The sequence below is a fragment of the Rhinopithecus roxellana genome, chromosome 21, assembly GCF_007565055.1.
Source record: "Rhinopithecus roxellana isolate Shanxi Qingling chromosome 21, ASM756505v1, whole genome shotgun sequence".
Taxonomy (NCBI): domain Eukaryota; kingdom Metazoa; phylum Chordata; class Mammalia; order Primates; family Cercopithecidae; genus Rhinopithecus; species Rhinopithecus roxellana.
In genome coordinates, this window is record NC_044569.1 from 44,245,402 (window position 1) to 44,259,218 (window position 13,817).

Genomic DNA, 13,817 nt, shown 5'->3' on the forward strand with positions numbered 1-13,817 from the left:
GAAAAGATGTAAGGGTGTTTCTGAAACAGACTTTGTTCCCACTTCTTCTCAACTCCACCACTCCATTTCACTCCAATGTACTGGAGGATTGAGAAAACAAATTCTCCCCCAGTCCCCAGAGCCAAATGTCTAGCTGGGCATGAGAAAGGAGAATCTTTAGTTAAATTTCAGATTATAGTTTTCAATGGAACTAGACTGTCCTTCAATAACTGAAGTGACAAGGAAGTTAAAGATGCCTAAGACATCATTTAAGAGCTTGAAAAGAAATATTCAACAATCCAGGGTTAACAATTAATATTTGTATTTCTTATTTATGCAATTCTGAGCTGACAGAGTCCAGTAAGCCAGTAACACATTCAAATAATTCACTTTAAAAACAGCAGCTCCTCATTCTATAATCACATCATGAGTAGACCAAGAGATTTTTTGATGAGAGTATTTGGCTGATGATTCCCATAAGCACTTAGATAATATAAAGACCCAGAGAAAGTGAACTATCTTACAATCATTTTCCAGTGTTCTTACTTATCCCTGGACACCAGTGATTGTTCTGCACCCGTTCATTGAACAGTAGGCTTTTTTTTTTTTCTTTTTTCAGATCCCTGTGTATAACAACATAGTTTTCAGACAGAATCCCATCAAACTAGTCTGGGAATCACATAAAGTGACTATATGTGGATGACAGTTGATTTCCATAGTAACCAAGTCAAAGTAACAGAATATTCAGTGTTTTGTACTTCAAGTGCCCTGATATAATTTTTAAAACAGGGAATTGACAGCAAATTTAGAATTAGCTTTCAATTATCTATAGCAATAAGGAACTGGAAAATGTACAGATGGCTTCAAATTGTATTGCCTTGACAAAATATTTGTTTAACAATTAACAAAAAACAATCAATCCATTTAGGATTCAAATTTCTGTATTTTCCAACTCTCCTACTTCCAACCTTAGAAAATTCAAGAATTATTAAAATTATAAAAGAATTATTAAAATTATATCAAGCCACAGGATGATGAAGACAGACATAAAATTGGTTAATCAAATTTATATTATAATGACATGCAAATTAGTGGGGGGAAAATGAGTGAAAAAATCCCTTGGGTTCAGAATGGTATGTTTTCCCTAATGCCAGTGAAAAGTTAATTACCTGAATGAGAGGTGCTTTTGCTTCCCAGTTGGGTTTCTGACTGGCTGTGGCTGACTGGTGTGAGATCTTGGCTACTTTGGATGGGAGAGTCCCTTCCTGCAGGGTCAGTGACAGATGGCTTTTCAATATTTTTCATCTCCATTTCTTCATGATGGATCCAAAGATCAGGGGGTCGGAGGTCCTTCTGGCTCCCCTTCCTTTTGCCAGCACTGTGGGTGGCCCGTTTCCTATGGAACAAAGTTAGAAGGCAAATGTGAGAGCCTCTATTCAATGGCACTTCCTCTCTTTCATCAGTGAATTCAAGTTAGAAGCAGGAAAGAAAACAAAAGGACTCGCAGAATGAGCCTTGTGAAACCCAGGAATTGGCAGACTTGTCTTGGCTGCCTTTCCTCTCCCCTGCCTGGAGCTTCACCACATTAAAAAGGATGCAGTGCTGAATCCCCAGGGCCTCGGCTGCCTGGCAGAGAGCTCCTTACTCCAGCTTCAGTGGCTGCAGATTCATGCAAAGGTGATATTGGGTTAGATGGATCCATATGCCAATCTTTGGAGCTAGGCATAAGGTACCTGACGGCAACATCTGTTTAGGAGATAAATGAGGGAGTTGCTGTGAAAGGGCAAATGGAAATAAAAAGGCCAGAATTTATGCCAATAGCTAAGATGAGGGCTTAGAAGAAAGTCTGCACCTCAGCTGTACAATTTAATGTGCAACTGGGAAACTTGTTATTTGAAAACAAAAGGCTGCATGAGGACATTCTTAGGAGAACAAAACACTTTTGCCTTGGCATCACTGAGTGTCCAGATTCAAACACAGTGAGACACATCCTTTGAAAGGAGAAGAACACAGTTTGGAAAAGTATTTCACATGGTTCTTATTTGCTTCAATAAGGCTTTAACAACCATAAATATATTTTCTGGGGTGATAATCTCTTCTTGAGGCTAGTGAGATTAAATATTCCCTGTGTGATAAAGTAACACAATGTTCATGTTAGTCCTACAGCAGGAGGTCAGTAAACTATGATTTGCAAGCCAAATCTGCCCACAGCCTACTTTGGTAAATAAAGTTTTATTGGAACATGGCCAAGTTAATTTATTTTTGCACTGCAATGAAAGAATTGAATAGTTGTGACAGATACTATATGACTCAAAAATCCTAAACAATGTATTATTTGGTCCTTTTCAGAAATAGTTTTTGACCCTTTCCCTCATTTTATAACTGTTAAATCTCTACTTATAACTTCTATTTCTTTTAAAATAATAACACCTCCTGAAAGAAATAATGCAAACTGTTAAAATCTAGTTTTGACAGCAGACCAGAGAAGCATCTACTTCCCAATTCCTTAATTTGCAGTGAACAGTTTATTATAATAACTACCTTCCATGGTTGCTCAACGGTTCATACAAGCTACTCTCAGTGAAAACACCTGTAACCTGTGCAAAGTCATTGGAGTGGCTTTGGTTTTCCAATGATGAATAAGTAGCTTTGTAAATATTAGGTAATTAATAAATATTTGGTAGTTAATTTGTTGAATTTTCCCTGACATTCTTTTTTTTTTTTTGTCTTTCTTGAAGTGTGCTGATGAGGATAGGAGATAAAGAACCCTAGACCTAGAATCTACTTTGTATTTTAGCAGAGAAAAAATAACACTACCTGCACTTTGCTGATTTCCTAGTGGTAGCCCCACAATGTTTTAAAACAATGGTCTAAAATGACTATTTTCCTGTGCCTAAGATAATAACTCACTGCTAACCATTTATTCCCTGAATTCATTTCTGCATACTTCACTTGCCCACAGCAAACTGATCTGCAACTCACACACAGCTCCCTGTGTAATCTACTCCTGGTAACTTCATAGAAAATGTAGTGCCATTCTCAAACTTGGATGTTTCACCCAGGAATCTCTCTTTCTACATCAAAATGCCAAATAACTTAACACCAGCATCTGTATGGCTGCACACAGAGAAGTGCCGGTTCCCACATTCAGGAAAACATACTCAGGAAAAATACCTTATTTAACTCAATATTTAAATAACCTGGAATAAAGAAAGTAGTCAAGATAAAACTGAAACCAGCAATAAATTACAAAATCTTGTTTCCCCTTGCTTACATGCATGCCTTTTTCATTTATTCATTTATTTGCTCGTTTCCATGACTTCAATACCAACCGGCCCCAGATGGCTTCTGTTTTTAAAAGAGTTCCAAACCTGGCAGAACCTTTTTGTATGCTGTGATTCATAATCTCCACTGGGGAAGAAATTATAATTCCTCATAAAATGAATAGGCATTTTTCTGCTGGATTTTAATCAGATCAAGACCATTTCTAAGAAGCTGCTCATCCATCTAGCTGACTGTCAGTCAAGAAGCTAAAGATCTCTAAACAGACTTTATTTCCTTTTTGTATTTATTCTAACCATGACCATCTAACCACTTTTATTTCCGATCATATCTCTTATTAAAGGAGAAATCTTTGGCCTTGGAGAGCCTCTCCTTCTTTTGTCCCTCCAACCTCTACCACAGCAGGTTTGTAATAAAACTAGCATGTGCTCATAATTAAATTGTCTGAAATTTGTCTTAAAACCTATAGGAACAGTGGTCACCCTGACCTTCTGCCCATCTGTTGGTTCTTGACATGATGCTGCTCATTGCAGCCCACGGTTCCTGCGTCTCACCATTAGATTCTTCAAAATGTGTATTCAGATGCTCCTAGTGCAGTGGTTGCCAAAGTGGGGTCTCTAAACCAGAGGCATCAGCACTGCTACTGCCTGGGAACTTGTTAGAAATGCACATTCTCAGGCCCCACTGCAGAACCACTGAATCAGAAACTTGGTTGCAGGGAGCAGTATGTCTTTTAACACTCTCCAGGCAAATCTGTCTAAAATTTAAGAAGCACTATCATAATGAATTACTTGGTTTTGTTTATATTTCAAAGCTAGTTTTTCTATTTGACACAGAGTATTTCACATGTTTGGCCCCTCTGTAAACACCAAATATATCTTTTCCCTCAGGCACCAGTCATCTTTCTGCTTCTAAAATAGCCCTAGAATAGGAGGGTCTCCTTCTACCCCAGGTATCCTTGATAAAGGCAAAGCAAAGAACCCTCCCAGGCTCTCTGCTTTCTCCTTCTCACATCAGGACAAAACTTTCACAGCATGGTCAGGTACCGCTGCTCTATTTTTTGTTTTGTTTATTCAATTTCTGCCCACTGTGCCTTCAAAATCCTACTTACTTACAAATGACTTATTCTTTAAGTTTCCTTTCCAGTCTCTCCTTAAGGACTGACCATCTCAGGTCACTGTAATCTTAGAGTATCTAAATCATTTCCCTCATCTCTCTCTATACCACTCACCTTGGCATTGATCACTGTGTGTCTTATTGAGCTGTCCAGCTGCTCCCTTTGTGATAATTCAATTCCTTCGGTGATAGTGGAGCAAACTCTAACTTCTTCAACATCATCCATTGTTTTACAACACTTAATTTATTTATTCAATCAATATTTATGGAAGATTTATGTGTCAAGAAATGTGCTAAGTACTACAAATGTAAAGATGGGGGGAGGCACTGAAAGCTTAAAAAATGATTTTAACATGGCATGGCTCCTGGGAATTTCTGCATTGTTAGAATGAGGAGCATGCACTGTGGCATGACAGGTTGTGTGCATGAAAGGTAGAAGGGACCAAAACATAGGAGGCCTTGGCCCAAATAGATACATTTTTAATAATATCAAGAAGTCAATGGGAAATTGCAAAAAGATTTTTAGCTTGAGAGTTAACATTAATCAGATTTGTTACTTTGTATGATGCAGATCCCATATAAAGCACACAATAATTACTTGAATTAAATAATAAGAACTGCTTTCCATTACTGACATGCAAGTATTTATCTGAAAGCTTTTTCTCTGGTTCTGTATTGGTGTACCCATTCCTTACTTTATACATAATCTAGTACTCTAAGGGGAGTTTTTTTCCTTTTCACTTTTAATTAGTATGTTGGGGAAGTGAATGAGTAAAAACCAACATGGATTGAGTGTCTATTTTATGCAAGACTGTGTCCATTCAAGTTCTAAAATCCAGCTATTATCATACAGGTTATTTTGGCACATCATAATAAATTACTAAGTTCCCACTATGGACACAGGACTCATCTACTAAAGTTGTTCACAACTTTATTAGGCAGATGAATAAAGAGTGCTATACTAATTCCAGTGGTTAAGGCATGCCCATCATCTGATAGGGACTGAGGCAGGAACATTCTGCCCCACCAGGGGTTTGGGGAAGTCTTCAGGAAGGAAGGAGGCTTGAAGTGAGTGTGAATAAGTAATTACAAGTTAATCAGAAAAAGATACATTAATAAGTATAAACATTTTTCTGCTTTCTTTCCAAATCTTTTTCAAAGGCTTCTAGACCCTAATTGTCCATTTTGATTATTTTTATTCCACCAACTGCTATTAAAAACAAAACTAAAATCTTGTATTAGAAACCCAGGTCAAATTTCAGATACTCAAATATATCTCAGAAAGAATTCTGAGATGGAATTAAGATATACTGAAGTCCTAAGGTAGCTGATACTTCAAATATCTACAAGGTGAATATTGAAAACCAATTAAAATGTTAACAAGTGAAAAATCAGTGAAAGTGACCTATAGTACTTAGAATACTATAGATTTCATTTAAGAGCTTAAACATTTCATCGTCAGTACTAAAAATAATTATTTTTGCCAAGATTTGAATGCATACTAATCTTTAAAACTTGCTATCAAGTCAAATAGAAGGCCCAGCCAGCCAGTGGTTCTAATGAGTACACCTTGTGTTTTATTTACATGTTTAAATTTAAAGCATTCAGACATGACTGCAGATCACCTACCCAGGTAATTGCCTTAGAAATGTAATAACCAGGCCGGGTGTGGTGGCTCATGCCTATAATCCCAGCACTTTGGGAGGCTGACGTGGGTGGATCATGAGGTCAGGAGATCGAGCCTATCCTGGCTAACAAGGTGAAACCCCATCTCTACTAAAAATACAAAAATTAGCCGGGCGTGGTGGTGGGCACCTGTAGTCCCAGCTACTCGGGAGGCTGAGGCAGGAGAATGGCGTGAACCTGGGAGGTGGAGCTTGCAGTGGGCCAAGATTGCACCACTGCACTCCAGCCTGGGCAACAGAGCAAGACTCCATCTCAAAAAAAAAAAAAAAAAAAAAAAAAAAAAAAAAAAAAAAAAGAAAAAAGAAAAAGAAAAGAAATGTAATAACCATGCATTCTAGATCTCTTGGATTTGGTCAATTTAATATATTTTGTCCTTAGTATCTGCAGATAAATTCTAACTTATCACATGTGTTCCCTATGTTGGGCAAGAAAATATTATTGCCTTATAAAAAGCAGAGAAACAGGGACAAAAATCAACTTAAATTTTGTTTCTTTTTTTCTATTTTGAGACAGATCTCACTCTGTCACCCAGGCCAGAGTACAGTGATGCAATCATGGCTCACTGCAGCCTCCACATCGCAGGCTTAAATGATCCTTCTACCTCAGCCTCCTGAGTATCTGGGACTACAAGTGAGCACCACTATATCTGGCTAATTTAAAATTTTTTTAGAGATAAGGTCTCACTACTTGGCCCAGGCTGGTCTCAAGCTCCTGGTCTCAAGCCAACCTCATGTCTTGGCCTCCCAAAAGGCTGGGGTTACAGGTGTGCCCAGCCTTAAGTTGTCATAAAATATAATTTTTCTGTATTAGATGTCATACGATAATCTCACTAATAGAAACTGTGGAAGGGGTCTCTTCAAAGTACAGTAGTAAAAGAGTTTAATAAATAACTGAAAAGAAATGCAAAATTATTTGTATTTCCTATTAATTTAAAGTTTAATGCTACCATGCGATTCTATAAATTAGAAGTATTGCATGGGAATTTTCTATGTTTCAAAAGTAGAAGATTGTTACCTGGCTCTGGACAATTCAACCAACCAACAAAAAAAAAGCTAAAGAGAATGATAGAAAGCATTTAGTCCAAATTATCATTATACTTAAAGAAATTGCCACCCAAGTATGAAGGGTCTTCATTTAGGTGATATAATTAGTTTATTTAAAGAAGCAGTAGACCCAGAACTAGAACTTGTGTACTAACTTTCATTAGCTATTTTATGTAATAAAAAGGAAATCTTACCCACCACTCTGAATCAACTGGATAGCCTAATTGTTAAATATATTTGTTTTTTTTTTTAAAAAAAGGATCAGGTTTATTAAATGCATAGACACTTACCTGAATAAGATATTACTGAGAGTCCACATAACTTTTACAATTCACTTGGATGTAATTCAAGTACCCCAACAAAACTCAAAGAAAAATTTATATTCTCTAGAACCCCAAAAGAGATATTGAAGTAGCTCGTGAATGTGTTTTCTACTTCACCTTATTAATTATGTTAAAGTCCAATTTTCTAAGAACTTTGGAGGGGATTTCATTTCTGTGTCAGATTGGAATTGATTTTGCTTTCACCTGCATTATCCAGTTTGTTCTGAAGGGCTCAATTGTGGTGATGCAGAGGAGTAGGGGTCCTCAATGGAACAAACAACAAAACTAAACTATAGTTCAGAAATAACTTGAAGGAAACATTTTATTTCTCTCTATGAAAATACGCACACAAAGGGATGAAAAATGAATGCCAACGGATCTACTACCAAAGAAAGATATGAAACAAAGTGTGAAACACAGGTAACTATTAAAAGACTTTCAGAGTGCAGTAAGGAAAAACCAAACTGACTGTAAAACTGTTTTTGGATTTTCAGTCATTAATAGAACCATTTATTCTTTAATTCAGAACCATTTATTCTGAATAATTTATTGTGAATAATTCAGAACCATTTATTCTTTAATTCTTTAATTCAGAACCAGCTGTTACCTACTTTCTCTGCTGGGCTGAAGAGCGTCGGGTGCAAATCACAGCCACGATGACCACTGCCAGCACTGTGATGACACCAACGGTGACCACGATGATCACAAGCAGGTTGCTGTTCTTCTGAGGAGTGACGCTGCCATGTGGAGGGTGCATCTGTCCAATTGGCGGCTCTGGGAAAGGACAGGAAAATGGAGTTCAGGTTTAGGAGGATGTGGCAGAAGTGTTTATCAAGCTCTCTTAGGATGTACAAAGTTCCTAATGTTCTGGGCTTTTCTGAACTTAAGGGTGGTGATGGGAGTTTGAGGGAAGCAATGAAAAGATGAGAGGAAACACCTACACTATTTACACAAGATACATGAAAACCTATATCTGCACAAAAAGTCTTACAGACAAACGTTCATAGTAGCACTGTTCAGAATGGCCAAAAGTGGAAACAAGCTAAATATCTATGGACTGACAAATGAATAAACACATGTGGTGTGTGTGTATATATATATATATTATATGTGTGTGTGCATGTGTGTATGTGTGTGTATATATATACACACACACATGTATATATACATGTACTATATATATGTGTGTGTGTGTGTGTATATATGTGTATATATCCCTATGATAGAATATTACCCAGGAATAAAAATAAATGAGCACTAATATCTGCTATAATATGGATTAACTATGGAAACACTGTGCTAAGTGAAAGAAGCCAGACACAAAAGGACATATATGATTCTATTTATATGAAATATCCAAAATAGGCAAATGCAGAAAGACAGAAGGTAGATCGGTGTTTTCCAGTGGATGGAGAGAGGGGTGAATGGGGAGGGATAGCTAACAGATACAGGTCATACTTTTGGGATGATGACAATGTTCAGGAACTAAACAGCAGTGATGGTGGCCCAAGCTTATGAATACACTGAACACTGATTAATTGTACATTTTCAAAGCATGAGTTTATGGTACATGAGATAACATCTCAACAAAAATAAGATTAAGCTTTCCTGTTGAGTGAAAGGCAGGGAGAGGAGGAGAGATGATACTTTTTACCATAAGAATTCCTGAGTGACAAGAACCAGAGAGGCTATGGTTTATGAGGAAACACTATTTATTTGATGCTGTAAAAGATAAACTGCTTGATACCAATCACTCACAATTTACCACCATCCCTTTGAAGATGCCATCTATAAAGCAATTTAATTTTCAACCTGTCAAAAGTGTATGAATCCCACTTAAAAGCAGCCAATGGGTTCAAGAGTGCCACAAAGTCCTAATACAAATGTTTTTCTGCATTGCATCATACCACGTGGCAGAAATTAAGCAGGTGGAAAATAACAGAATAATAAGACATCTGTGATGAGTTCCTTGCCTAAATAAGAATGGCTAATGACCCTTGATATAGCTTTCTTAAGTCCTCAGTCAATGATAGATCAATAGGAAATACTCTGTTCTATGTCATGTTTGTCATTACAAGTTATACATTTCTTAAAAATTAAATATGTTATATTATTTACAAATAATTTAGAAAGTATCAAAAAGCAAGGAGTTTGTATGTTTTCCTATACCTAAATTTGATTCTTTTTCTTTAATAACCTATATTAATTTTCTAAACCCACTGAGCAAAATATTTATACCTTCTGAACCTCAGTGCCTCAATCTGTATAAACAATATAATACTTATTGTGTGCAGTTACTGAGAGAATTAGAGAAAATACATACAAAACAACCATCTCAGCACCTAATACAGAAGAAGTGCTTATAATAAAATTACATGACTAAAGCAGTAAATAAAATGTTGCCTAAATTTATAATCTACAATAGCATTTGGGATACTTACGGTGTAGACTTCCAGTCTGTAGAGGTTTTTTGTTTTTTTTGTTTTTGTTTTTGTTTTTGTTTTTGTTTTTGAGACAGAGTCTTGCTCTATCGCCCAAGCTTGAGTGCAGTGGCACAATCTTGGCTCACGGCAACCTCCGCCTCCTGGGTTCAAGCGATTCTCTTGCCTCAGCCTCCCAAGTAGCTGGGATTACAGGCATGTGCTACCATGCCAGGCTGGCTAATTTTTGTATTTTTAGTAGAGACGGGTTTTGCCATATTGACCAGGCTGGTCTCAAATGCCTGACTTCAGGTGATCCACCCACCTCAGCCTCCCAAAGTGCTGGGATTGCAGGTGTGAGCCACCGCGTTTTTAGGAATAATATTGATGTGGTTTGGTTGTGTCACTACCTAAATCTCATCTTGTAGTTCTCATAATCCCCATGTGTCCCAGAAGGGACCCAGTGGGAGCTAATTTAATGATGGGGTTGGTTACCCGCATGCTGGTCTTGTGATAGTGAGTTCTCACAACAAGATCTGATGGTTTTATAAGGTGCTTTTCGTCCTTCTGCTCAGCATTTCTCCTTGCTGTCCTTCCCCATGTGAGGAAGGATGTGTTTGCTTCCACTTCTACCATGATTGTAAGTTTCCTGAAGCATCCCAAGTCATGCTGAACTGTGGGTCAATTAAACCTCTTTCCTTTATGAATTACCCACTCTCAGCTACATCTTTATTACAGCGTAAGAACGTATTAATGCAAATACTCATTGTGATAGCTAAATTAACCTATTCTCACAAGTTAATATAATAACCCAGTACTTGCCTCAAAATTGCAATGTGTTTTGACAAGTTGCCGAAGAATCATTGCTTTTGTAAAAAAAAAAAAAAAAAAAAGTCATCAAAACTCAAATAAATTGTAGCTGATTCATTATTATTGAAAACAGAAGTACTTCTGATATAAGTTGAATCTTAGAGGAAAAAAATTCATCAAAAGTTTTTAAATAATAGCACTTTCTGTTTAAAAAAATTATGATTACAAATGAAAGAAATAGGATTTCCTTGAAGTCATTTTTACACTTACCATAAAAGAATGAAGCAAGAAATGAAAGGTCAAAACTCCCTTTTTTTCAGTTTTACTTATTATTTAAAAAGTTATTTTACAGTAGTATCTCATTATGCCCTTTTTGTACTTAATAAGTTAATAGATTGGAATAAATTAACCTTTTATGTGAGAAGTTACAAGGAAGACAGAGATCTAAGATTTTTATAAGCATGACTTAAATTTAACAATTCACTGTTTCTGACAAACTTAGCTTGAATTGTACATAACAGTACCTCTTGTCAACATTTTTAAAAGCATGGTAAACTGAAATTACTCAAATTTCTACTCCTATTTCTTTCTTTTCACCCTGGAAGACAACATGTTCCAAGTCAAAAAAGTAACTCTGAATTCTGCTGAGTACCAGTGAGATTATATTGATCTCATTTGCCTGAGAGAGCGGGGTTCATGAGGACTCCTATTACAAATCTTTGATTGCAGGCCTTTATGACTTCCTCATAAAAGTTCCCATCAGTTTAAAATTTGGCATTCAAGGTCTTTCATTAATCATCCAATCTGAAGACAAAGGCTGAATAATCAGATTACCTGACATCAAGCGGGCAATTACAAGTCAAGTGCAATGGTGTCTTTAGTTGCAGTCAATTCTTGTTATTTGCAGTTTATTTATCTTGTTATTTGCAGTGTTCTACAAAGTTGCCACAAATGCTAATTAGTGAATACTGAATGATTACTGCTAGAGGAAACACAAGGTTAGCTTCCTGTGAGCCTCTGATCACACTGATTTATCAACCAATTAATATACACTTTGTTTTTTGTGTGTTTCTGTTTAAATACATCTTATTTAATATATAATGTTGATTCATTAATACTAAAACATCCAAAAGCACTATAACTAATGCTTGAACAAAGCTTTTCAAAATTTGTAGAAAGAACATATTTTCTCCGTGAGTCACATCACACCCTTATTGTGTTTAGGAACCTAGAAATCACTTCAGCACTACATTTGGGGGCCATTTTAAACAGTGAAGTCACCAACAAAAAGGAAAAAAAAAATGGAAAAATTAGCATAAACATACCATAAAAGGGGCACTTTCTTATAGTATGAGGGCTGAAACAAGAAGACAGAGTGTACATTTTTTCTGTCTTAGGTGGTCACATGAGCATTGGGCAACCCAAAATTTTTGCAGCTCTGCACACGTCCATGAATGGCCATGAAAGCACTGTGATAATTGATTTGGGGGTTACAAATAAATTTTAGCATATAGGTAAACTCACAATTTCAGATTCTGCAAATAATGAGGATCTATATCTTAATACATCAAAAGACTGCTACAAATTAGAAACAAATTTTAGAGCTCCCAAACCTAGATTAGTGCAGTTAGGAGATCTGGGAGGGAGCCTGGCTCCAGAAGGGGCAAGTGACATTGCCCCCTTTCCGGCTTCAGTGGGGAAGCTATATGAAGTCATTCAAAGACTTGTAAATATCCCAGAGGGCACTGTGATGATTTAATGAGATAATGGTTGCACCACAGTGACCACAAGCCCTGTCACAAAGTTGGCACTCGTTAGACATTATGATGTGGCTCAATGAATTTTTTTTTTCCTTTTTTAGAAACAGGGTCTCACTCTGTGACTACTGTTGGAATGCAGTAGCACAATCATAGCTCACTGTAGCCTTGAACTCTTAGGCTCAAGCAGTTCTCCCACCTCATTTTCCCTAGTAGCTAGGACTACAGGTGCATGCCACCATTCCAGGATAATTTTTATTTATTTATTTTGTAGAGACAGGGTCCTCCAATCCTCCTGCCTTGGCCTCCCAAAGTGCTGTGATTACAGGCATGAACCACTAGGTCCACCCAATGTATTTTATCCTATGTAATGTTCCCAGTTGAAAGGAAAAAAAAAACTTGTATCATAACATATCTGTCTCTGCTGTTAGCATAATAGTATGGGTATCCAGTGTTTGAGTAATCAAGACCTAGATGTGTTCCATTAAAATTAGTAAGAAAGGAGTCAAATTTTCTACAATCCCACGGGCATTCCATTTATTTTTTTATTTTCATGATGTTTGATTATGGTAAAATGTTTCAGCCTTTTCCTTCTAAATTTAATAAAGCAAATACATATATTTTATAAAGACAGTAAATATTTAAAAAATTGGCTTATTAACTTTTGTTTTTATAAAGTTTTATAGACTGTCAAAAATGTTTTGTATTTCTTATATTTTGCTCTCATAAACACTCTGCAGCAAGCTCACTGATAGACCAAAGCTCTGAGTACTTAACTATCATTGAAAGGAAAGTTAGATATTGACTCTAGGATCCCTGGCTCCTGCTTTAAGGACCTGATCCCCTTGGCACAATGGCTGTAATGACTGTGCCCCAATAGCTACGATATCAATAGGCAGGTAAACAATGTGAACATAAGAATGACAAGTTCACTTTTGAGGAAGGAAAGAGGCCCAATGAAAGTGTATAGTTGGGGGTTGAACTTCAGTCCTACAATTGCAGTTTACCCTGATAATGGCTTTATAATTATTAGAACACTTTGAGCTCTACATGTATCATAATAATTTTATACGCATTTGAATTTGAACCAAAGTTCATATGGCCTTGATCATTTCAAAGTATTTCCCCCTAAAATAAGATGTTGTAATCAATCAGCTGGAAGACAATTTACAGATAATTTAGCCCATTGTTCCCTAAAATAAGATATTTATCAGCATCATGGGGGTATAGTTCCTTGAACAACTAACTTTCAGAATATATTTATTTTTAAAAAATATTTGGATTTTTAATATACTGGTGTGAACTGTTAATTGCCAGGAAGGTTGGGGCAGGGATGGTAGAAAACAGATTCAATTATTCCATAAATATATATTGAAGATCCAGTTAGATGTTGGAGATACA

The 13,817-nt window shown here is 36.5% G+C and overlaps 1 protein-coding gene across 1 annotated transcript in view; it reads right to left on the reverse strand.

Moving 5' to 3' along the window:
* DCC (DCC netrin 1 receptor) overlaps nt 1-13,817 on the reverse strand; it is a 1,242,672-nt gene that overhangs the window by 80,418 nt on the left and 1,148,437 nt on the right. Inside the window, exons 23-24 of the mRNA XM_030926166.1 lie at nt 8,041-8,203; nt 1,149-1,375 (exon numbers count right to left, since the gene is read on the reverse strand). Coding sequence (XP_030782026.1) covers nt 1,149-1,375; nt 8,041-8,203 — 390 coding nt within the window. The remainder of the gene's footprint in view (nt 1-1,148; nt 1,376-8,040; nt 8,204-13,817) is intronic.